Below are 25,838 nucleotides of genomic sequence, written 5' to 3'. Positions count from 1 at the left end.
TGAATAATACGTTATAAGCAGTTGTAGCATGATATTAATACGTTATAAGCAGTTGTAGCATGATATTAATACATTAATACATATAAGATGTCATAGCATGACATTGTTAAATGTTATTCCATGATATTAATAGGGTAGACGTTATTCCATGATATTAATAGGGTAGATGTCATTGCATGACATTAATACGTTATAAGATATAGCATGTTATTATGTTAAATGTTATAGCATGATATTAATACGCTCTAAGATGTTATTGCGTGGTATTAATACGTTATGTTGTAGCAGGATATTAATACGTTATGATGTAGCAGGATATTAATACATTATGTTGTAGCAGGATATTAATACGTTACGATGTAGCAGGATATTAATACGTTATGATGTAGCAGGATATTAATACGTTATGTTGTAGCAGGATATTAATACGTTACGATGTAGCAGGATATTAATACGTTATGATGTAGCGGGATATTAATACGTTATGATGTAGCGGGATATTAATACGTTATGATGTAGCAGGATATTAATACGTTATGATGTAGCAGGATATTAATACGTTATGATGTAGCAGGATATTAATACGTTATGATGTAGCAGGATATTAATACGTTTTGATACGTAGAGACAATCTGAATGATCGGCTATGAAAAGCCATCTGACATTTACTCTTGAGGTGCTGACTTGTTGCACCCTCGACAACCACTGATTATTATTTGACCATGCTGGTCATCTATGAACATCTTGGCCATGTTCTGTTATAATCTCTACCCGGCACAGCCAGAAGAGGACTGGCCACCCCTCATAGCCTGGTTCCTCTCTAGGTTTCTTCCTATGTTTTGACCTTTCTAGGGAGTTTTTCCCTAGCCACCGTGCTTCTACACCTGCATAGCTTGCTGTTTGGGGTTTTAGGCTGGGTTTCTGTACAGCACTTTGTGACATCAGCTGATTGATTGATGATGTTATTGCAGGAGAATGGTGAAATGTGAGAAAGACAGTAAACAAATACAATACTTTCAGTCTATTAAAACCATTCAAATTTAATATGCTGTTGAAAGCCCAAAATATACTACATCATCCAACAGTAGTTCCAACCAACAGGGGATATAAATATTGTAGGATACGGCATCTTGCTGTCTACACCATAGAAAGTCATTATATGTCTATGGTGTAGCCCCTGTACTGGAGCTTCCTCTTAACTCATCACCATAGTAATGCATTACTGATACACACCTTTCTTGTGTGGGGGGGGGGGAACAAGTCAATAACAAACTAAAAATAAACACAATTTACTCAAACTAGTTATTTCACTCGTCCCAAGTAAGTGTGCATCCCATCCAATCTATGGTTTTACATTTGGATACGCAGTTAAGTTATATGTATAAACCCTGTAGTTTGAGAATTTGTACTTTTCAAACTAACATCCTAGAACCAATTACTGTCTAACTATATGAAACATTATACAATAGCCCTCTTGGAAGATGTGAATATTGGTTCATGATCATAAAACAAGTCTGTGGGTGGAGATTTCACTTTAAAATGTGTAAACTTTGTCCACCAGATGCAAAATGCACATGCTCAATGTTACAATGTGTGATTTAAGAAATACCTTGTTTGTATCCTGATTGCTTAGACAACTACAAACATACTTGAAAATCTGTAGCCTGGTCCCAGATCATTGTCGACAATGACAGTTATGAGTTGGCTAGACAGCACAAACAGAACCGAGACCAGGCTAGGAAATCTGTCCTTTTGATATCGTGTGCTTTTCTCAGGATTCTGAAGAGAGAAAAAAAAACATTCAATCAAAAACCTTTGATCAAAGTTAATTTCTCTGACTTGTTAAACTGTACAAAAAAATTAAAACAGCATCCTGAAAAATAAAGAACATGAATTCACATAAAGCATGTTATTTACAAAACAAATAAGAAAAAAATCAAATATTCAAATCTCTGAAGTCCTAATTCGGGTTGACAGAATTAAGCCATGAACAACAATATAGTCAGGGACGAACATTGATTGGCTTCAATAGTTGTCAGGCTGTCCAGGTATACTGTAGGTAGAGTTAGGGCCAAGAGTTGCTCCTGGTCAAGTCACATGGTAAGGAGGAACTCCAGGTCCTAGAGATAGAAGAATCAGGATGTAGCCTCTCTTTCCCCAGAAGTATACACTTTCATGGATCTAAAAGCATAGGATTGGGGTAAAGCAATGGCTGGAAGAAGTGTCCTTCATTGTAAAAACACATGCGAGAAAGTGTACAAGTGCAGAAGGGTTGAGAACTGGGACTAAGTCATAGTATTGGTGAAGGAAGGAGCAAAGGGCTGTTTCTGGAATGTACAAGAACAAAGCAGCACATATACATGAAGACATACTACCACTGCACCAGAACTATTCCTTTTTACTATGACATCACAAAGCAAAAGGACATTCTTTGTATTTATTTTAAATAACCTACATAGTGCTATATAAAATATTTGATTCATTCCATTATAGCACAGTCTGCAGAAAGAACCGCATTCATCATGAATCTCTCACTAGCCTCAGGGGCTTCACCGGTCTGTCCGGTTGAGTTTCCTATGATACGAAGTCACCCACATCCCTCAAATGGCCAGAGGAAACGTCTCCTCAAACATCTGGGCTGTATTTTATTAATACACAACGTAGCAAAACATTCTGCAACGGCAAATGAAAAAAAAAAAAAAAAAAGGGTGATTCTTATTGGATAAATTCAGATTCAGTCCATGGTTTCTCCCATATGGTGTCTAATGAATACGACCCTGATAAACATAGTGGGTGATACGCCTACCCTCTCACGGCCAGCCAATCATTGGGGCTGAAGATGGAGGATGGTAGTGTGTGAAGAAACTGTCTCTTTATGCCTTAAATGAGGTGTCTGCCTCACGTAGATTTCTGCCTATAGTGAAGCGTCAAGTCTCCTCCGCTCTTCCAGATAAAATGCTTGACAGTTCGCAGGTCCATGTTTGGGTCCAGGACCTGTGGGAGAACAGAGAAGATCAACCAGGATGTGGATCAGGTGGATATGTATTTACATTTTACATTTTAGTCATTTAGCAGACGCTCTTATCCAGAGCGACTTACAGTAGTGAATGCATACATTTAATTCCATACATTTTTTTTTTTCCTGTGCTGGCCCCCTGTGCTGTGCTGGCCCCCCGTGCAATCCTGTGCTGGCCCCCCACAACCCTGGTGTTGCAAACACCATGCGTTGCAAACACCATGCGTTGCAAACACCATGCTCTACCAACTGAGCTACAGGGAACTATTTCAGTCATCACTGTCATTATTACGCTGTAATATGACTTAACTAAACCAAAATCAGCATTGCGGCAATCTGTAATATGACATGTTATACTTAAACCAAAATAACTACAAATAAACATCGAAGCAACCAACTACATTGCCCAAACCACCATCAAAAGTGAAGCTGTCAAGTAGTGGACTTTTTCAAATACTTAAGAATCACAACAGATAACACACTCTCCTTCAACAAATGAGGTCCATAATCTTTACTAAAACAGCAAAGATGTTTCATCATTCCTCCCCAAACTACAGAAGGAGTAGAGGGAGGGTTCCCACCTGGTCTTGACACATGAGTTCAATCTTCTCCTCGGCCATGAGGGCCATGTCCTCATCCTTCTCTGTCTCTCCTGGCTTGTCATTGGCTGCCAAGGAGGAAGCAGTGGTCTGGGACTCAGTGTCCAGGTTAATGATCTTCTCATAGACGTGTTCCATGACTTTCCTCACCTGCAGCATGTCACTGGCAGACAGACGGTCCCTACAGACAGACAGACAGACAGACAGACAGACAGACAGACAGACAGACAGACAGACAGACAGACAGACAGACAGACAGACAGACAGACAGACAGACAGACAGACAGTGGAATAAATGGATGAGTGTCAAGGGAAGTAGGATCTTGATCTCTGACGGGAAACGTTGACGGTGCATTTATATGTAGAAGTCAAATCGTGTGTGTGTGTGTGTGTGTGTGTGTGTGTGTGTGTGTGTGTGTGTGTGTGTGTAGGATTTATTCATGTAAGAACATCAAAGCCGAATATTAATAAAGGGACGTGTGGAATGTAGTGATTTCTCATGAAGAAACCCGAAACTGAGAAACTCTAAATGTTACTTCTTCAGTGTCTTGGCTCCAGAAGAAGAGTGGGGTTGAAGGTAGAACGGGATCTTGTTGAATTTCGGCATGTTCTTCTGGAGGACATAGAAAAAGAGGGCAAAATGTCAATTAAGTGAAGTCTTGAGGTAAGAAGAGTAAAAGCAAGGTTAGACTGAAAAGGTACTTACGTCCACGGTGATGTCTATGACCCACTGTGGGACTGTCTCATTCAGTAACATAGACTCCGTCTCCCCACCCGAGTCCCTACACAACAGTCTGAAACAGGAGACTCAACATTAGAACAGCTGGAGAATTGGAAGAACAGAACAAGGAAGTAAATAAACGTTGCAAACAGGATTGTTTTTTTGTGTGTCCAACTGGTGATGCAACACAAGTAGTGATTCATTCTCAGATTCATTAATGATCGCATGCATGATATAGCCTCGACGTAATTTATTTTGCTCCCAAGTTCTCTTTATAATCCCTCAATCAAATGTATTTATATAATAGTAGTGTTATGATATGGGGGGGGGGGGGTCATAGACAAAACACACTACCCAGGTTACACTTTTTCACTCCCTTCCTCCAGGGGGCAGCAGCAACCTTGTCAAAATGCTGAGCCTGGTTGATAAGCACATCAAGTGATCATCAACTCAAATGTATTTATATAGCCCTTCTTACATCAGCTGATATATCAAAGTGCTGTACAGAAACCCAGCCTAAAACCCCAAAGAATGCAGGTGTAGAAGCAGTCAGTGCCAGCTGCCTGGGTTTGGTGGTCGCGAGGCCGCTGCCTGGGTTTGGTGGTCGCGAGGCCGCTGCCTGGGTTTGGTGGTCGCGAGGCCGCTGCCTGGGTTTGGTGGTCGCGAGGCCGCTGCCTGGGTTTGGTGGTCGCGAGGCCGCTGCCTGGGTTTGGTGGTCGCGAGGCCGCTGCCTGGGTTTGGTGGTCGCGAGGCCGCTGCCTGGGTTTGGTGGTCGCGAGGCCGCTGCCTGGGTTTGGTGGTCGCGAGGCCGCTGCCTGGGTTTGGTGGTCGCGAGGCCGCTGCCTGGGTTTGGTGGTCGCGAGGCCGCTGCCTGGGTTTGGTGGTCGCGAGGCCGCTGCCTGGGTTTGGTGGTCGCGAGGCCGCTGCCTGGGTTTGGTGTTTCTGTCACCATCTGACCATGATATTCCTCTTGGGCTCACCAACAGAAAGGGGTAAAGACAGAGCTGGCTCTGAACCTACGGTAAGTTTGTCGTCTCCCTGGGCACACCTGCATCCAACATGGTCCTCAAACACTGATTTCTCACAAATACACACATTCATTCAGCTTACAGAGCATGTAGCTAGGACTAGGACCCCTAGACATAATGAGTCAGGTTACAGACCATGTAGCTAGGACTCCTAGACATAATGAGTCAGGTTACAGACCATGTAGCTAGGACCCCTAGACATAATGAGTCAGGTTACAGACCATGTAGCTAGGACCCCTAGACATAATGAGTCAGGTTACAGCCCATGTAGCTAGGACCCCTAGACATAATGAGTCAGGTTACAGACCATGTAACTAGGACTAGGACCCCTAGACATAATGAGTCAGGTTACAGACCATGTAACTAGGACTAGGACCCCTAGACATAATGAGTCAGGCCTAAGACCCATAAGACTCAAGACCTATGAGTCAGGGTACAGACTACCATTCCAGTGTTTAATTGCTATATTGTAATTACTTCGCCACTATGGCCTATTTATTGCCTTACCGCTCTTATCCTACCTCATTTGCACATGCTGTATATAGATTTTTCTACTGTATTATTGATTGTATGTTTGTTTATTCCATGTGTAACTCTGTGTTGTTGTATGTGTCGAACTGCTTTGCTTCATCTTGGCCAGGTCGCAGTTGCAAATGAGAACCTGTTCTCAACTAGCCTACCTGGTTAAATAAAGGTGAAATAAAAAAATAAACAGACCATTGTCATAACTCTCTTGTGATGATCTGAAGGTTCAGGTTACAGTGGGTTCTCTCTACAGGGTGCTCTCTCTTGTAGAGGAGGAATGTCATGACTCTCCTGTGACGATCTGAAGGATCAGGTTACAGTGGGTTCTCTCTACAGGGTGCTCTCTCTTGTAGAGGAGGAATGTCATGACTCTCCTGTGACGATCTGAAGGATCAGGTTACAGTGGGTTCTCTCTACAGGGTGCTCTCTCTTGTAGAGGAGGAATGTCATGACTCTCCTGTGACGATCTGAAGGATCAGGTTACAGTGGGTCCGCTCTACAGCGTGCTCTCTCTTGTAGAGGGGGAGAGCGGGAAGCCGGCTGTTTTATGGTCGGTCATAAAATACGCTGCCCCTATGCTCTGTAGTGTTCGAGGTTGGGATGTAAACTGTGGAACACAGAGACCCTTGGTCATCAAAAGTTTGAATAATTAAACAATATTTTTATTGTTGAGAATGTGGGAGTGGTCCGTAGACACTTAAGGGACAGTCATGACGAGTGTGTTTCACTTGGTGATCTCATGAAGGACAGGAAACACATAACTGTATCTCTTAGAGTGTACATTTCCCAGCTGTCAGGTTTACATGTAAATATTGTGAAACATGTGTGATTAAACATGAAACTATTTGTGAAAATATGTAATGTTAACCTTCTAAATGAGAATATGGATTTTCATATAAAGCTAAACTAGTCAGTGGCCACACCCCAGAAAACTACAACCACGAAGTATATTGTGACCAGAGACGCTCTGATGAACTGACCTCCAGCAGACGGACCAGCGATTCCAACAAAGACATACAGGCGTAAATATATACATTGCAATTTCTTCTCAAATGAACGGCCGTTCATGTGCAAAGGATTTCAATGAATATTATTATCAACTGTGTGTAGTGAATCCATTTTGTCTTTCCTGCTCTCAGTCCCCACCCCTTTCCTTTGTCTACCAAGTCGTCATATCAGCTTTGTCTGCTAGGGACTTTTTCTTTGTATCATGTAGTAACCCAAATATCTACTGTTGTTTGTTATGTAATTCTGTGTGGTTATTTAGTTAGTTAGTAAATAAATAATTAACGAAATTTGTATATCGCTGATTCATGATTTAGGCTAGGGTTCGTGACGTTCAGTAATGGAACTGATGAAGTAATAATAATACATTAATGAGAATGACTAATCGATAAAATATGAAAATATCTGAAAAGTTATATTCGGGAAATTGCCACTCTATAAAAAACATTTTTCCGTGGTGCCCGACTTCCTAGTTCATTGACTTCTTGCGTATCATTGGGACGCTAGCGTCCCATCTGGCCAACATCCGGTGAAATTGCAGAGTGCGAAATTCAAATTAAATTACTATAAATATTTAACTTTCATGAAATCACAAGTGCAATACATCAAAATAAAGCTTAGCTTGTTGCTAATCCAGCCGCCATGTCAGATTTCAAAAAGGCTTCACGGCGAAAGCAAACCATGCGATTATCTGAGGACAGCGCCCAGCACACAAAGGCATAACAAATCATTTTCAACCAGGGAGTTGCGACACGAAAGTCAGAAATAGCGATATAATATATGCCTTACCTTTGAAGATCTTCTTCTGTTGGCTCTCCAAAAGGTCCCAGTTACATTACAAATGGTCCTTTTGTTCGATAAAGTCCTTCTTTATATCCATAAAAACTCAGTTTAGCTAGCTAGCATATCCTAGCTTCTGGGCCTGAGTAGCTGGCAGTTTACTTTGGGCACGCTATTCATCCGGACATCAAAATACCACCCCCTATCCCAAAGAAGTTAAAGTTACATGATTAGTTTAATCGCGTAATTAAATTACACAGAGAATTGATTAATTGATAAAATAACAGTCTTCACATTTAATGATAGTCACAGACACGACACCATGTAGCTAGGCCTAAGACCCCTAGACATAATGAGTCAGGTTACAGACCATGTAGCTAGGCCTAAGGCCCCTAGACATAGAGTGCAACAATATTAGCAGGCTAGCTATGGGTTTTGTAAAATTGAGATATGTACCGGAACAGAGTCCTCCCTCCTGCCTCTCCGAAGATGACTGGAGTGTGTGGAGGCACCTGGAAGTACCCATTCCCCTTCTGCACCCGCGTCTCCTGCTCCCCATTCACTGCTGCTGGGGTTGGACAAGGTCAAAGGTCACTATAATCTCTTTTTTACTGCTCCTATACCATGATGAAATAGTGAGTCTATGGACATTTTTTCTGGGTCTAACCCTGCGACATGGGATGTCTAACACTATAGCCGTCTACAGCCATATCTCAGGTTAACACTGTTTTTGACAACAACAACAAGGCCTGTTTACCATGGTTGACCTCGTTCTCCTCCTCATCCATGGGGTTGATGTGCGTCCTGGGCCAAAACTCTAGCAGGGCCTGAAGTAGCAGTCCACCAAGGTTCACTATACACACAAACATTGCAAAGCTAAAAAAAAAAAAAAATGCAGTTTGAAGAAGTTATATTAAAAATGAAAACCTAAAACTCGTACACTTTGGGTCTGATCCATCGGCGCTTGAGAAGCCAGCATCCTTAGCAGACACCCAGGCAGCGAAGCAGTCACTCTCATCCAGCGTGATGGTCAGCATCTATCCAGCATCACACAGAAGGAGAGAGCAACAACGTCAACCAATCTTATCTAGCTAGCTTCACCTATTCAACCACTGAATAAGTATAGTATTACTAAGTTATAAACCTAGAAACCTACCCCTGTCTTGAGGTCGACAGAGAACCAGTTTGGGACGTAGACCTGTTTGAACCTCTTCTTGATCTCTTCATCAAACTCTACTTTCCCCAGGTCCTCTCCCTTACAGGCTTTCAGCACGTCCCAGAATGCAACATTGTTGTTGGTGTCTTTGGTGACGATGTGCCTCTTGTCATTCAGAATGTGACACTGAATTATACTGGCCCCTCCTACAACAGCAAATATGTACAGTAGTTATCGTTTGACCACTCCTAAGACTATACAAGCAGCAAGACTAGGTTTGGCCGGTATTAAGATTTTCATACCACTTCTGTACCATACCGGGATACATGACATTACCAAATTTGCACACAAGGGGCACTATTGTTTTTTAAATTGTAAATACAGTGCCATTGGAAAGTACTCAGACCCCTTGACATTATCCATATTTTGTTAGGTTTGTTAGGTTGTTATTTTTTCAGAGTAAATAACTCACGGACACTAGAAAAGCTTAACCAAGTTTAATTCTTCCCAAAGGGTCGTTACAGCTGTATTCAGACAAAACATTTCTCACCATCACAGGTATATACATACTTATATATATCCCTACTTTGGACACTCCTCTCCAATCCTTACATCTTACGGTTCCACAGGAAGAGGATAGTAAAAACCCTTATTACTCCCTTTAGGGGATCTGACCTGACCTCCTGACCTCAACCCCTCCTTCACCTAATCCATATGTCCATCTGCTTCCCCTATAGCAATCCTGTGATCTCCTCCTGTCCACCCAGCACATTCCACAGCCACTCTGTCTACAGATCTCACTCCTTTATATACTATGCGTCTGATCTGTCTTTAATATCTCAAATGTTCAAAATGTAGAATCCAACAGGTTACAGCCTTGTTCTAAAACTGATTAAATAGTTTTTCCCCCTCATCAATCTACACACAAAATCCCATAATGACAAAGCAAAAACAGGTTTGTAGAAATTTTAGCAAATTTAAATATAAATTTAAAAAATATATAAATGTAAATCACATTTACATAAGTATTCAGACCCTTTACTCAGTACTTTGTTGAAGCACCTTTGGCAGCAATTACACCCTCGAGTCTTCTTGGGTATAACGCTACAAGCTTGGCACACCTGTATTTGGGGAGTTTCTCCCATTCTTCTCTGCAGATCCTCTCAAGCTCTGTCAGGTTGGATGGGGAGCATCACTGCACAGCTATTTTCAGGTTTCTCCAGAGATGTTCACTCGTGTTCAAGTCCGGGCTCTGGCTGGGCCACTCAAGGACATTCAGAGAGTTGTCCCAAAGCCACTCCTGTAGTGTCTTGGCTGTGTGGTTAGGGTTGTTGTCCTGTTGGAAGGTGAACCGTCACCCCAGTCTGAGGTCCTGAGCACTCTGGAGCAGGTTTTCATCAAGGATATCTCTGTACTCTGACGAGTCTCCCAGTCCCTGCCGCTGAAAAATATCCCCACAGCATGATGCTGCAACCACCACCACCTCCTGACGTGATGCTTGGCATTCAGGCCAAATAGTTCAATCTTGGTTTCATTAAACTAGAGATTCTTATTTCTTATGGTCTGAGAGTCTTTTGGTGCCTTTTGGCAAACTCCAAGTGGGCTGTCATGTGATTTTTACTGAGGAGTGGCTTCCATCTGGCCACTCTAACATAAAGGCATAATTGGTGTAGTGCTGCAGAGATGGGAGAACCTTCCAGAAGGACAACCATCTCCACAGAGGAACTCTGGAGGTCTGTCGGAGTGACCATTGGGTTCTTGGTCACCTCCCTGACCAAGGCCATTCTCCCCTGATTGCTCAGTTTGGGCGGGCGGCCAGCTCTCTCAGTCTTGGTGGTTCCAATCTTCTTCCATTTAAGAATGATGGAGGCCACTGTGTTCCTGGGGACCTTCAATGCTGCAGAAATGTTTTGGTACCCTTCCCCAGATAGATCTGTGCCTCGACACAATCCTGTCTCTGAGCCCTACGGACAATTCCTTTGACGTCATGGCTTGGTTTTTGCTCTGACATGCACTGTCAACTGTGGGACGTTTATATAGACAGGTGTGTGCCTTTCCAAATAATGTCCAATCAATTGAATTTACCACAGGTGGACTCCAATTAAGTTGTAGAAACATCTCAAGGACGATCAATGGAAACAGGTTGCACCTGAGCTCAATTTCTAGTCTCATAGCAAAGGGTCTGAATACTTACGTAAATAAGATATTTGTTTATTTTTTATATTTATTTTTAATACATTTTGCTTTGTCATTATGGGGCATCGCCTGTAGATTGAGGAGGGAAAAATAATAATTTAATCAATTTTAGAATAAGGCTTTAACATCAATTATTTTTGTAAAGTGTCAAGGAGTCACTGCACTGTGTGTGTGATAGATTTAAGCAATAAAGCCCGAGAAGGTGTGATATATGGCCAATATACCGCGGCTAAGGGCTGTTTTATGTACGACGCAACGCTGAGTGCCTGGACACAGCCCTTGCCGTGGTATATTGTCCATACATCAAATCCCCAAGGCGCCTTATTGCTATTATAAACTGGTTACCAAAGTAATTAGTAAAAATAAATGTTTTGTCATACAACTGAGCAATAGGACAGGTACATTAAGAGTGTCTAGTTTGAGAAACAGACAGCTTCATTAAATAGTACCCGCAAAACACCAGTCTCAACGTCAACAGTGAAGAGGCGACTCCGAGATGCTGGCCTTCTGGGCAGAGTTCCTCTGTCCAGTGTCTGTGCTCTTTTGCCCATCTTAATGTTTTCTTTTTATTGGCCAGTCTGAGATATGGCTTTTCTTTGCAACTCTGCCTAGAAGGCCAGCATCCCGGAGTCGCCTCTTCACTGTTGATGTTGAGACTGGTGTTTTGCGGGTACTATTTAATGAAGCTGCCAGTTGAGGACTTGAGAGGCGTCTGTTTCTCAAACTAGACACTAATGTCCTTGTCCTCTTGCTCAGTTGTGCACCGGGGCCTCCCACCCTTTCTATTCTGGTTAGAGCCAGTTTGCGCTGTTCTGTGAAAGGAGCAGTACACAGCGTTGTACCAGATTTTGAATTTCTTGGCAATTTTTCACATGGAATAACCTACAATTCTTAGAACAAGAATAGACTGACGAGTTTCAGAAGAAAGTTTTTTGTTTCTGGACATTTTGAGCCTGTAATCAAACCCACAAATGCTGATGCTCCAGATACTCAACAAGTCTAAAGAAAGCCAGTTTTATTTCTTCTTTAAATCAGAACAACAGTTTTCAGCTGTGCTAACAATTGTAAAAGGGATTGATCAATTAGCCTTTTAAAATGATAAACTTGGATTAGCTAACACAACGTGCCATTGGAACACATGAGTGATGGTTGCTGAAAATGGGCCTCTGTACGCCTGTAGATATTCCATTTAAAAAAATAATTATGCTGTTTCCAGCTACAATAGTAATTTACAACATTAATAATGTCTGCACTGTATTTCTGATCAATTTTATGTTATTTTAATGGGAGGTTTTTTTGTTGCATTTCTTTCAAAAACAAGGACATTTCTAATTGACCAAACTTTTGAACGGTAGTGTGTGTGTGTGTGTATACAGTTGAAGTCGGAAGCTTACATACACTTAGGTTGGAGTCATTAAAACTCGTTTTTCAACCACTCCACAAATGTATTGTTAGCAAACTATAGTTTTGGCAAGTCGGTTAGGACATCTACTTTGTGCATGACACAAGTCATTTTTCCAACAATTGTTTACAGACAGATTATTTCAATTATAATTCACTGTATCACAATTCCAGTGGGTCAGAAGATTACATGCACTAAGTTGACTGTGCCTTTAAACAGCTTGGAAAATTCCATCATGGCTTTAGAAGCTTCTGATAGGCTAATTGACATTATTTGAGTCAATTGGAGGTGTACCTGTGGATGTATTTCAAGGCCTACATTCAAACTCAGTGCCTCTTTGCTTGACATCATGGGAAAATCTAAAGAAATCAGCCAAGACCTCAGAAAAAATAATTGTGGAGGTCTACAAGTCTGGTTCATCCTTGGGAGCAATTTCCAAACCCCTGAAGGTACCATGTTCATCTGTACAAACAATAGTACGCAAGTATAAACACCATGGGACCACGCAGCCGTCATACCGCTCAGGAAGGAGATGCGTTCTGTCTCCTAGAGATGAACGTACTTTGGTGCGAAAAGTGCAAATCAACCCCAGAACAACAGCAAAGGACCTTGTGAAGATGCTGGAGGAAACAGGTACAAAAGTATCTATATCCACAGTAAAACGAGTCCTATGTCGACATAACCTGAAAGGCCGCTCAGCAAGGAAGAAGCCACTGCTCCAAAACCGCCATAAAAAAGCCAGACTACGGTTTGCAACTGCACATGGGGACAAAGATCGTACTTTTTGGAGAAATGTCCTCTGGTCTGATGAAACAAAAATAGAACCGTTTGGCCATAATGACCAATGTTATGTTTGGAGGGAAAAGGGGGAGGCTTGCAGGCCAAAGAACACCATCCCAACCGTGAAGCACGGGGGTGGCAGCATCATGTTGTGGGGGTGCTTTGCTGCAGGAGGGACTGGTGCACTTCACAAAATAGATGGCATCATGAGGGAGTCAAATTATGTGGATATATTGAAGCAACATCTCAAGACATCAGTCAGGAAGTTAAAGCTTGGTCGCAAATGGGTCTTCCAAATGAACAATGACCCCAAGCATACTTCCAAAGTTGTGGCAAAATGGCTTAAGGACAACAAAGACAAGGTATTGGAGTGGCCATCACAAAGCCCTGACCTCAATCCTATAGACAATTTGTAGGCAGAACTGAAAAAGCGTGTGCGAGCAAGGAGGCCTACAAACCTGACTCAGTTACACCAGCTCTGTCAGGAGGAGTGGGCCAACATTTACCCAACTTATTGTGAGGAGCTTGTGGACGGCTACCCAAAATGTTTGACCTAAGTTAAACAATTTAAAGGCAATGCTACCAAATACTAATTGAGTGTATGTAAACTTCTGACCCACTGGGAATGTGATGAAAGAAATAAAAGCTGAAATAAATCATTCTCTCTACTACTATTCTGACATTTCACATTCTAAAAATAAAGTGGTGATCCTAACTGACCTGAGACAGGGAATTTTTACTAGGATTAAATGTCAGGAATTGTGAAAAACTGAGTTTAAATGTATTTGGCTAAGGAGTATGTAAACTTATATAGACAGACACACACTTCTTTTTTGGGGTATTGAAAATCATACCATCGGTATTTTGAAATACCCTGGTATTCCCTCGCCCAAGCCTAGTTCATGGTTAGAAACTAGGGTCACTTCTGCCTCTCCTCACAACCACTGCATTCAGTAAGAGATAGTTAAAAACAATGAGGATCTATTTGAGTGAGGGTATCAAACAGCTTGCACTAAGATTCATGTGAAAACTACGTCCAGTAAGGTAGATCACTCCACACCCACTAACGTAGCCGTACCTTTGATGACCTGTTCAGGCGTTGTACACAGTGGGGTCAGGGGAGTGATGATGTCATTGTCATAATCCCCAGATGCCCGGAAGTTGTGGATTCCCTTAAGACACTGCAACAAAAACAGAAATTAATTAAGATTTTTTTTTTTTTTGAAAGATAAAGAAAACTGAATTGACCCCAACCCCCGACGAGTAGTAGAAAGCCCTAGAATGATCTCTGAGGGCATCGGAAGACATGGCATACTTATTGTTTACCCATTTGTTAACAGATGACTTGGTGGTGGAGACCCAGATAACAGGAGGAGGGTCAGCTGTCCTGTCCAGTTCCATCTGAGGAGGAGAGGGATAGTTAACCTGGGTCTGACAGGGGCTAACACATGCACACACGGTAGAGCATGGTGCTTGCAACACCAGGATACAGGGTTCGATTCCCGGGACCACCCATATGTAGAAATGTGCGCACGACTGTAAATCACTTTGGATTAATTAAAGCATCTGCTAAATGGCAGATATAATTAACAACAACCTGTCCCATGCCCTTACCTTCAGTACAGGGGCCTTCTCCTCACAGATGAGTACTCTGATATCAGGGTTCCTCAGGTCGGTGCAGAAGACCTTCTTGTCTCTGCCTCCAGAGTAGATGTGTGTGAAGGCTTCGTTCACCTGCAGGGCCCACACTCCCTCGTCGTGGACCCGATACGTAGCGATACACCTCTGCTGCCCCAGAGACCACAACCTGATGGTTCCATCTGAGCTGCCTGATAGACACTGGGACCCACAGAGAGAGGAGAGTTAGACTGATGGACAACCAAACAGAAAGGGTTCATGTAAGAGAGGGTCAGATACAATGCAGCAAAAATGTAGAGACGGAAAAGGAAAATACTCATTATTTTCGGACCAAGTTCTGGTAGAACCTCTTACATTTCACTTTGGGTTTTTTTAAATAAGCATTTTCTGAACATGTATTATCTGTGCTGATTTGAGATATACCTTACCTGTGTGCCGTCCCTGTTCAGCAACAGTGACTTGACGTTGTCGGAGTGGCCTTTCAGCTTCATCAGCTTAGCACACGTCCTAGGGTCCCATACTCTCAGGACCTGATGAAACGTCAACAGATTGAAGAGACAACAACCTTTAAAACACAACAACAACTGTCTACAAATATCCAATACAACTTGTGCATTGAAAATAAAGGTGACCTTTCAAAAGGCAGCCAACAACGGCCTTAAAAACCGTAGACATAAAATGAAATTGTATTAATTTAAATAAAACATGAACTTTAACCTGGCAAAAAAAAGTGACTAAAATGTTGCCCTCTAACCTTTTCAGTGGAGCCAGACACGATGACTGTCCCCATCTGGTTCATAGCCAAGCTGTAGATGGAGTCTTTGTTCCCACTGAGGGACGACGCTGTCTCACACACACACACACACACACACACACAACGGTTAGATTCCAACAGTCAGTGCACAGGTTTGTGTTTGTAAAAACATTATTTTAAGGGCACGTACTGCATCGCAAAATAAAAGGCTTTGCGGTATAAAAGCTTGATTTCTGCCTCAACAAATACCTGTTCTCCAGACACAAATAAAGTCTAGTCCTGGACCAAAAACAGCTTTCAATGGCGAATTTTCATTGAGAATGCTATTTAGTCCTGGACTAGGCTTCATCTGCGTCTACGAAACCGGCCTGTGGAGATGTTTTTAAACTCAATGGGACTCAACTTCTAAATATTGTAGAAATCAATAAAATAAATTTACTGGTGACAGTGTTGTTGGAGGCAGTCAGTGCTGTTAGTGTGTTGACATCCCACAGGAAGATCTGTCTGTCTAGCCCTGCTGACGCCACCAGCTCCTTGTCTTTAGCATATGCCAATGCCTTCACATAGTCCTGCCAGGGGGAAATACAACATCACTCTGTGGCCTTCACATAGTCCTGCCAGGGGGAAATACAACATCACTCTGTGCCCTTCACATAGTCCTGCCAGGGGGAAATACAACATCACTCTGTGGCCTTCACATAGTCCTGCCAGGGGGAAATACAACATCACTCTGTGGCCTTCACATAGTCCTGCCAGGGGGGCAATACAACATCACTCTGTGGCCTTCACATAGTCCTGCCAGGGGGGCAATACAACATCACTCTGTGGCCTTCACATAGTCCTGCCAGGGGGCAATACAACATCACTCTGTGGCCTTCACATAGTCCTGCCAAGGGGAAATACAACATCACTCTGTGGCCTTCACATAGTCCTGCCAGGGGGGCAATACAACATCACTCTGTGCCCTTCACATAGTCCTGCCAGGGGGGCAATACAACATCACTCTGTGGCCTTCACATAGTCCTGCCAGGGGGGCAATACAACATCACTCTGTGGCCTTCACATAGTCCTGCCAGGGGGCAATACAACATCACTCTGTGGCCTTCACATAGTCCTGCCAGGGGGGCAATACAACATCACTCTGTGCCCTTCACATAGTCCTGCCAGGGGGGCAATACAACATCACTCTGTGGCCTTCACATAGTCCTGCCAGGGGGGCAATACAACATCACTCTGTGCCCTTCACATAGTCCTGCCAAGGGGGAATACAACATCACTCTGTGGCCTTCACATAGTCCTGCCAGGGGGGCAATACAACATCACTCTGTGGCCTTCACATAGTCCTGCCAGGGGGAAATACAACATCACTCTGTGGCCTTCACATAGTCCTGCCAGGGGGGCAATACAACATCACTCTGTGCCCTTCACATAGTCCTGCCAGGGGGGCAATACAACATCACTCTGTGGCCTTCACATAGTCCTGCCAGGGGGGAATACAACATCACTCTGTGCCCTTCACATAGTCCTGCCAGGGGGGCAATACAACATCACTCTGTGGCCTTCACATAGTCCTGCCAGGGGGGCAATACAACATCACTCTGTGGCCTTCACATAGTCCTGCCAGGGGGGCAATACAACATCACTCTGTGGCCTTCACATAGTCCTGCCAGGGGGGCAATACAACATCACTCTGTGGCCTTCACATAGTCCTGCCAGGGGGGCAATACAACATCACTCTGTGGCCTTCACATAGTCCTGCCAGGGGGGCAATACAACATCACTCTGTGGCCTTCACATAGTCCTGCCAGGGGGGCAATACAACATCACTCTGTGGCCTTCACATAGTCCTGCCAGGGGGGCAATACAACATCACTCTGTCCTTCTTCTTTCAAATAGGAAAGCTCCATTATACTGTTTGAAAATATGCACAATTCCACAGCAGAACAGTATTCTGTAAATAGACATATTTCTGAACCACAAAAGCCCAAATATTGAGTGTAAAAAAAAGAAGAAGCACCTTGTGAGTCCGTAAGGTTGACATGCAGAATCCTTTCTGTGCGTTCCACACTTTCACCGTGGTGTCTGATGAAGCAGATATCACTTGGGGGAAAGAAAGTGAATTATAAAAACAGAATGGCTAATGATAATGATAGAATGACTGTCATAGTTTGGGATGTTGCTACAAGCTATGCGGTGTTCAATACTGTTACAGGCTTTGGGTATTTCTATTTTAAGGTTGGACGTTAGCACGTGGGGCGCACCGATTGGTGCCACCTCGTTAGTCAGTGTGTGATGTTTAAGAGTGGCTGGCCCAGTGCTCCGGTGCTCTTGAGAGATGTGAAGGGTTAGCACCTTTAGTTTGCGCTCCATATTTGATTTAAAAAAAATAAAAATTAAAAATAAACTTTCTTTTATCTGATCTTAACTGGTTTCATTTTGCTCCACCTTTTGGTTTTCTTCCTGTATTTAAGTTTGGGGTAGGTTTTTATTTTATTTGCCTCTTTGGCAAATTTAGTGGGCTCATGATGGGTGTCTTAGGTCCCAGTTGTTGTTGCTAGGCAACTTTCAGTAGTCACCACGAGTGTCTTTCATAACCCGACCAAGTCAGTGGCCTTGTGGTTAGTGTCCGCCCTGAAATCGGAAGGTTGGGAGTTCAATCCCTGGCTGAGGCATACCAAAGACCGTAAAATTGGGACCAAGTCTAGGACCAAAAGGCTCCTCAACAGCTTCTACCCCTAAGCCATAAGACTGCTGAACAATTAATAAAATCCCCACCGGACAATTTACATTGACCCCTCCCTTTTGTACACTACTGCTACTCGCTGTTTATTATCTACGCATAGTCACTTCACCCCCACCTACATGTAGAAATTACCTCAACTAACCTGTACCCCCAAACACTGACTCGGTACCGGTACCCCCTGTATATAACCTCGTTATTATTGCTTTTTATTTTAGTATACTTGGTAAATATTTTCTTAAATCTTCTTGAACTACACTGTTGGTTAAGGGCTTGTAAGTAAGCATTTCACGGTAAAGTCTACACTTGTTGTATTCGGTGCATGTGACTAATAAAGTTTGATTTGATGCGTCTCTGTTTGGCACTCAGCTTTAAGGAGATAGATCGGGGGGTAAGATAGATGAGGGGGTAAGGCCCTGCGAAAGACTACCGTCCTGTTCAGGGGGTGTACTTGTACATTAAGCTGCTTCACGCTACAGAAACAGGAGATAGGCTTCTGCTCCTATGAGCTCTTCTGCTTCACTCTACAGAAACAGGAGATAGGCTCCTATGAGCTGTTCTGGTTCACTCTACAGAAACAGGAGATAGGCTCCTATGAGCTGTTCTGGTTCACTCTACAGAAACAGGAGATAGGCTCCTATGAGCTGTTCTGGTTCACTCTACAGAAACAGGAGATAGGCTCCTATGAGCTGTTCTGGTTCACTCTACAGAAACAGGAGATAGGCTCCTGCTCCTATGTGCCGTTCCAGCTCGCTCATGCAAGGCTACCTATTTACTTAGAACCCCACCTGTTTTGGTTGTTAGTCTGTTAGTTCCCCCTTCTGTTTGAGTGACAATTGTTGGTTTCTTGCTGGGGAACATAACAATACTCACATGTCTTTCCATTGCAACAGAGGACGATGTCATTGACCCAGTCTGTATGGTGCTCCATGGAAGCGATGTAAGGGTCCTGCTATGGTAAAATAACATTCACTTAACATAAGTGGTGACAGGGCTGGTTTCCCAAACACAGATTAAGCCTAATCGTGATCTTAAAACACATTCAATGGAGATTATACAGGAAACCAGCTCACAAAGAGTTAGGATGGGGATATGCTAATATTAGGATTGATCAAAGGATGACTGGGACACAATACAGTACCTTGTGCTGGTTGACACTCCATATCCTGATGATAGAGTCTCTTCCAGCCGTGAAGAGACGGTTCAGTGCAGGGTCCAGCTGAAGAGCGTTCACCCCATTGCGATTGTACTTCTCCACCTCGTCTCTTATCACATAAGATACCTGCAAATAATGTTGGAGGGGGGGGGGGGGGGATGGTCAATAATAGATACCTGCAAATAATGTTGGGGGGGGGGGGGGGGGATGGTCAATAATAGATACCTGCAAATAATGTTGGGGGGGGGGGGGGGGATGGTCAATAATAGATACCTGCAAATAATGTTGGGGGGGGGGGGGGGGATGGTCAATAATAGATACCTGCAAATAATGTGGGGGGGGGGGGGGGGGATGGTCAATAATAGATACCTGCAAATAATGTTGGAGGGGGGGGGGGGGGTGGGCAAAAATAGATACCTGCAAATAATGTTGGGGGGGGGGGGGGGGATGGTCAATAATAGATACCTGCAAATAATGTTGGGGGGGGGGGGGGGGATGGTCAATAATAGATACCTGCAAATAATGTTGGGGGGGGGGGGGGGATGGTCAATAATAGATACCTGCAAATAATGTTGGAGGGGGGGGGGGGGGATGGTCAATAATAGATACCTGCAAATAATGTTGGAGGGGGGGGGGGGGATGGTCAATAATAGATACCTGCAAATAATGTTGGAGGGGGGGGGGGGGATGGTCAATAATAGATACCTGCAAATAATGTTGGAGGGGGGGGGGGGGATGGTCAATAATAGATACCTGCAAATAATGTTGGAGGGGGGGGGGGGGGGATGGTCAATAATAGATACCTGCAAATAATGTTGGGGGGGGGGGGGGTCAATAATAGATACCTGCAAATAATGTTGGGGGGGGGGGGTCAATAATAGATACCTGCAAATAATGTTGGGGGGGGGGGGGATGGTCAATAATAGATACCTGCAAATAATGTTGGGGGGGGGGGGGGTCAATAATAGATACCTGCAAATAATGTTGGGGGGGGGGGGGTCAATAATAGATACCTGCAAATAATGTTGGGGGGGGGGGGGGATGGTCAATAATAGCCTGAACACACCCCTGCTATAGCATTGGCGCACGCGTGACTAACGCTTTGGCCAAAAGTTTTTAATTTGACCTTTATTTAACCAGGTAGGTCAGCTGAGAACAAGTTTCTTAGTTACAACTGCGACCTGTCCAATATAAAGCAAAGCAGTGCGACACAAACAACCACACAGAGTTACACATAAACAAACGTACTGCCAATAACACAATAGAAAAATCTATATACAGTGTGTCTATAAGTTGGCTGAGGCTCCATTACATTCACTTATGCATTACATCAACTTATCTAGCTGGTTCATGGAGGATCAGTCCACATCATTAGCTAGCTTGTAAGCTACAGGCTAACGTTTCAAGATCCTAGCTAACGTTAGCTAGCAGACACAGCTTTTTTTATTATTACCTTTATTTAGTTAGGCAAGTCAGTTAAGAACACATTTTTATTTACAATGATGACCTACACCGGCCAAACTCAGACGACGCTGGGCCAATTGTGCGCCGCCATATGGAACTCCCAATCACGGCCGGTTGTGATAGTCTGGATTCGAACCAGACTGTCTGTAGTGACGCCTCTAGCTGAGATGCAGTGCCTTAGACCACTGCGCCACTTGGGAGCCAGCTAACATGTTAGAATCGCAATTATCAATTCAATGACAATTTACAGATACCCCAAGAAATGCAACAATGATTACATAAAATTGTCGAACAACTCAAGTTCATTATGTTACTTTGTTCGAGCAAATCATGCTTCAAATCGTGTGTTTAGCATGTTAGCTAACTAGCATGTACTAACTAGCTAACTAGCTTGAGATGAGTCAACAGTAACGAGATACGCATTCTTGGATTGCAATTTGCATCGTCTTTCCAAGATTAGTGGTGCACATTGTCACACTATTTGGAATAGTGTGCATTTTCATGTATACAGAGTTGTATTACAGAAAAATCAACTGACCTGTACTTTCCTTCGCCCAGCGGCATTCTGTCTGTGGTGGGCCGCCATCTTACATGTTGACAGTCAACCCTCACACGTCACATCCGAGAAGAAACACCATGCACAGATTAGAATAATGACACTGATATTTTACCGGATGTAAAAATATGAAGCATCCGCTTGGCGTTTCCAATCACAAGTAAATATGGCCGGCAGTGGGAGAAGATGCAACGAGATGGATTTTTTTGACCGACATTATGCACATTTTCTCATCGATGAATAATTTGATCTCAATAAAGTTTTCTGTATTTAAAACTAGAATATTTTATGAACAGAGTGGACAAAGTTTTGTAGACTTTGCCAAAGTTTTAAAACATAGCATTGTTTAGGAGTGCAAAGGTGAATTTAGGTAGTGCACACATGCACTTCACAGAGTAGGCGTTGACCAACTGAAACATGCAAATATTTTCTAGAACGCGCCAATAGGATCTTGGTAGCTTGTGCTAGACTCTGCCCACCTCCGTTGCTTGTTCTGCCCACTATGACTCATTTGTTTCTATCGGAAACGACAAGCAGTGATCTATCTTGGATTAGTTATAAAAATCTTTGCTACACGTTCTTCTTCGTCGATGAGGTCTAACGGCGGTTGGCATCCAATAAATGTTGCGTTAGCCACCTACTAGACTGGAGTAAAACACCCTTATACTTTGCGCGAAAAAAATAATAAACAAATACCCTACCATCTAACTCTACACTCACTAAAAACCCACCACCCTACTCCACTATTTAAATCTATTTAGTCATACCTCAGGCCTGAAAGGATGGGACAACACAACTTAACACACCCTGTAACTCTTCTGACGTCAAGTCTCGCACACCCAAAAACCTCTATGCAGCTGCCACCACCACGTCATTTTTCTGTGACTTACATTCCATCCCTGCAGTACAGTTGATAACCATTGCTTTAAATGCTAAAAATCCAATCTTTCTGAAACATATATCACTCGTGGTTTATCCCTCTGTACTGGTACAGATATTCTAGTCACACCACTCCTCTCAGGATCCCTCCCCCTTGACCCATCTTCCTCTACTTTCTGAACTGCCTCAGCATATGACAACTTCTGCACGACTTTAACCCTGGAAACTGCAACCTGCCTCTCTCACATGGGACATTAATGATCCCCAGCCCCATAAGCACCCCTACAATTAACACATACCACTACTTTCCTCAATGCTACACATTCCTTTGTCTCATGCCCTTCTGCACACTTCTCACACCTACGAACCTCCCTCCTACACACTGCTGCCCATAAGCTTGACACCTGTAACAACGTAATGTATTCGGAACAAAAGCTCATATGAGATAACTTATATATCCTAACATCACTTTGTCGGGCAAAGACTCAACATCAAAACTTAAAAGTACAGACAATGACTCTTCTGTTTCACCACTCACGCCACCCTGTCTGTGTTGCACCAAATGACGAGCATCACAAACACCGGGAATCTTCTCTTTCAGTTGGTAAACTTTCACATTTACCAGTAATCACTCCTCTCAATGGCTCCCTTTCCTTGAAAGCAAAACAATTCACCTCTCCTGTCTCTATTCTTTTAACGCAGAACACCTATTCCCTCTGACTAGTAGAAACACAACCAATTATCACAAGACCACTTCTGGTTACCTCACCCATTCCACGGCACCCAACTCTGTTTTCACCAACCCTGAAACCACAAATGGATCAGCCGAATGGGAAGGGTCCACTTTTTACAAAAATGACACTCCTACTGTCACAGACTCATCTTTATCCTGACCCTCAGTTCAAGCCTCGGGCTCCGAGAACTTCACCACACCTACCACCTCCGATACTTCGCCCTCATTCATTTCCATTTCTCTTCCTGTCTTCAACTCACTCTGCTTACACTTTCTAACCATTCTTCTTTAACAAACCATCTCCCTTTTTCTGCCATTTTTAATCAACTCAAGCTCACCCTCTTCCTCCCTCTCTTTCTTAGACCTCCTCTGCCTCTCTTTTTCCCTCCTCTGTATTCCAAGTATAAATCTCCTTATGATAATACTGCACTTTTCCTGACATACATCTTGTTCTTGTCCTGTCAAGGGACGCCATTTTAACCCGGCTGTCACAATCTCCGTACAATCAGCACGAACCCCTCGGGATGTAGTGTCAACAACGTGTCCCACTTGTAAAGCAGCTGCTTCGTCTTGATGTTCTTCTTTGTCAGTAGCTGCCGAGAAGCTTTTCTATTCCATCAACCAAAATAAACTACATGAGCTTCCACTGTGTCTACATATTAAGCAATAAGGCCCGAGGGGGTGTGGTATATGGCCAATATACTACAGCTAAGGGCAGTTCTTAGCACGACGCAACGAGCCTTAGACTTGGTATATTGGTCATATACCACAAACCCCCGAGGTGCCTTGTTGCTATTATAAACTGGTTACCAACTAAATTAGTGCAGTAAAAATACATGTTTTGTCATATCTGTGGTATACTGTCTGATATACCACGGCTGTCAGCCAATCAGCATTCAGGGCTCGAACCACCCAGGTTATAATGTGGTTTATGGTGATAGCTAGAAGAGATACAGCTTTAGTCAAATTAAATGTCAGATTTGACATTTTGTAGCAGGTTAGGAGGACTTACGCAGCAGGTTAGGATAACTAACATAGGTTAGAAGAACTTACCCAGCAGGTTAGGATAATTAACATTGCAGGTTAGGAGAATTAGGCTAAGGTTAGGAAAATGTTTAGGATTAGCTAAAATGCAACTATTGACGTTAATTTGACAAAAGCTGCATCCATTCTAGTCATGATTGTGGTTTATGGGCATAGAAATTAAATTACTTGAGGGGATATGTCATAAACCCTCAAAGTTCCGAAATAGGGTGCAAATCTTGTTCGGGGAGAAATCCAAAACCTAGTATTCTACTTCCTAATTCTATGTTTATGGGTAACTGAGTTCTCTCATATCCCTAGTACATTATCAGCTATTTACTTTGAACTGTCATCTATTGCCATTAATAAAGAAATAAGTTATACAGTCAGATGTATTTATCCACATTCTGTGCAGGCCTTTTCCCCTCGCCACAACACTGCCTGCTACCACTTGATCTTGCAGCGTGTCTTTCCCATGTGATGTTCACGAAGAGGGCGAGGAGGAGTTGGACTCAGTTTGACTCATGAGCCGGATCACCCTCCTCTTCTTCTCTCTCGTCCGTGGCCTCCTGATACTCCGACACCTTTTCTCCAGGCGATCGAGGTGACCTTGAATGCTCTGCAGCATTGCCAGCATCCCTTCCAGGTCAGACTGGGAGACGACCAGTTGTTCAGGTGGAGGTGTAGGTGGAGTCTCTTTGCCCTGATGTCCTGCTTCTGGGTCTGTTTCTGTACTCCTCCACCTCTGGCAGATCTTATAGGAGAAACAAGAGAATGGCCTGATGATGCATAAGCTTTGAAGGACTTTAACACAAAGGATCTCATCAATTCAAATGAAGACAAATAGAAGTTAAAGCAAATTATTCCAATTGTATTATGCCCAACTTTACCTTCCAAATGCAAGCTGGAATGACGATTACCAACAAGACGAAGAGTCCACATGATCCCATAGGAGACAGAAAAAAGCTTCTGGACTGGTTGGTGTTTGTCCAGGAGGTTGTTCTGTATCGGAGAACTGGATGGTCTGGGATGGCAGGACTTCTAGACAACAAGGCCACCTTGATACACATCATAATGTAATAAACTATACTTTCTTCTTTTGTCCTCAGTGCTTCAACTTTGTGTATTCTGAGAATGTTCGAGATGGACTCCATCCATTTGTCATGAATCAAGTCTTCACTTATATCTGTTCTGAATTCCATCTTCAGTGAACTGACATTACAGAACATGCTAAGAAACTCCAAGGCAACTTTTTCATTATTCCTGTCCATGAAGATATTGCTTTGAAATGCCAAGAAGAAGATGAACAAGGAGAGAAGCAGGCACTTGTAAACCATTTCCATATCTCACTTCTAATGTTGAGTCCCGCCCGGACTCACTCCCTCACCATAATGCACCACTCTATAGAAAGTTGGAGCATGGACTAAAAGTCAAACGATGGAGCTAGTTTCACATTCAGTATGTCAACGTTGGATATCAGCACATGCCATGGTCTGCACTGTACCTCTGTAAATTTCTCAGAGCAAACCACACCTGAGAGGTGCACCTAGTGGCCCCAGAAGGGGGTTTGCAGTGGCCGTAGTGTCTATTCACTCAGAGTTGCATCGTCATCACAAAGTGATGTCACAAACCCTCCAAAACAACTTTTGTGTCACAATAGGTTTTTGGAAGGCTGAAAAGTTCTAGC

General features: G+C 43.2%; 1 protein-coding gene across 3 annotated transcripts; it reads right to left on the bottom strand.

The window, feature by feature from the left end:
* Positions 1 to 1,014: 1,014 nt before the first annotated feature.
* On the bottom strand, positions 1,015 to 21,585 carry LOC115157562 (WD repeat-containing protein 48). Of its 3 annotated transcripts, none has more exons than XM_029705926.1 (18): positions 21,499 to 21,585; positions 19,482 to 19,622; positions 19,214 to 19,292; positions 17,618 to 17,700; positions 16,040 to 16,169; positions 15,601 to 15,689; positions 15,275 to 15,376; positions 14,823 to 15,047; positions 14,535 to 14,609; positions 14,287 to 14,389; positions 8,831 to 9,036; positions 8,615 to 8,711; positions 8,432 to 8,527; positions 8,131 to 8,242; positions 4,322 to 4,409; positions 4,152 to 4,228; positions 3,598 to 3,796; positions 1,015 to 2,994 (listed from the first exon to the last, which is right to left on the bottom strand). In XM_029705926.1, exons 1-18 carry the CDS (start codon positions 21,544 to 21,546, stop codon positions 2,899 to 2,901), a joined length of 2,046 nt encoding a protein of 681 aa, XP_029561786.1. In that variant the 5' UTR covers positions 21,547 to 21,585; the 3' UTR covers positions 1,015 to 2,898. The 3 variants fall into 3 exon arrangements, with proteins under 3 accessions (XP_029561786.1, XP_029561788.1, XP_029561787.1); XM_029705928.1 differs by having other exon boundaries at positions 8,131 to 8,239; XM_029705927.1 differs by having other exon boundaries at positions 19,214 to 19,289.
* Positions 21,586 to 25,838: the final 4,253 nt, after the last annotated feature.

This window comes from Salmo trutta, chromosome 21, assembly GCF_901001165.1.
Source record: "Salmo trutta chromosome 21, fSalTru1.1, whole genome shotgun sequence".
NCBI classification, from domain to species: Eukaryota; Metazoa; Chordata; class Actinopteri; order Salmoniformes; family Salmonidae; genus Salmo; species Salmo trutta.
Note: the sequence above shows the minus strand (reverse complement) of the source record. Positions and strands in the feature narration are given on the sequence as shown.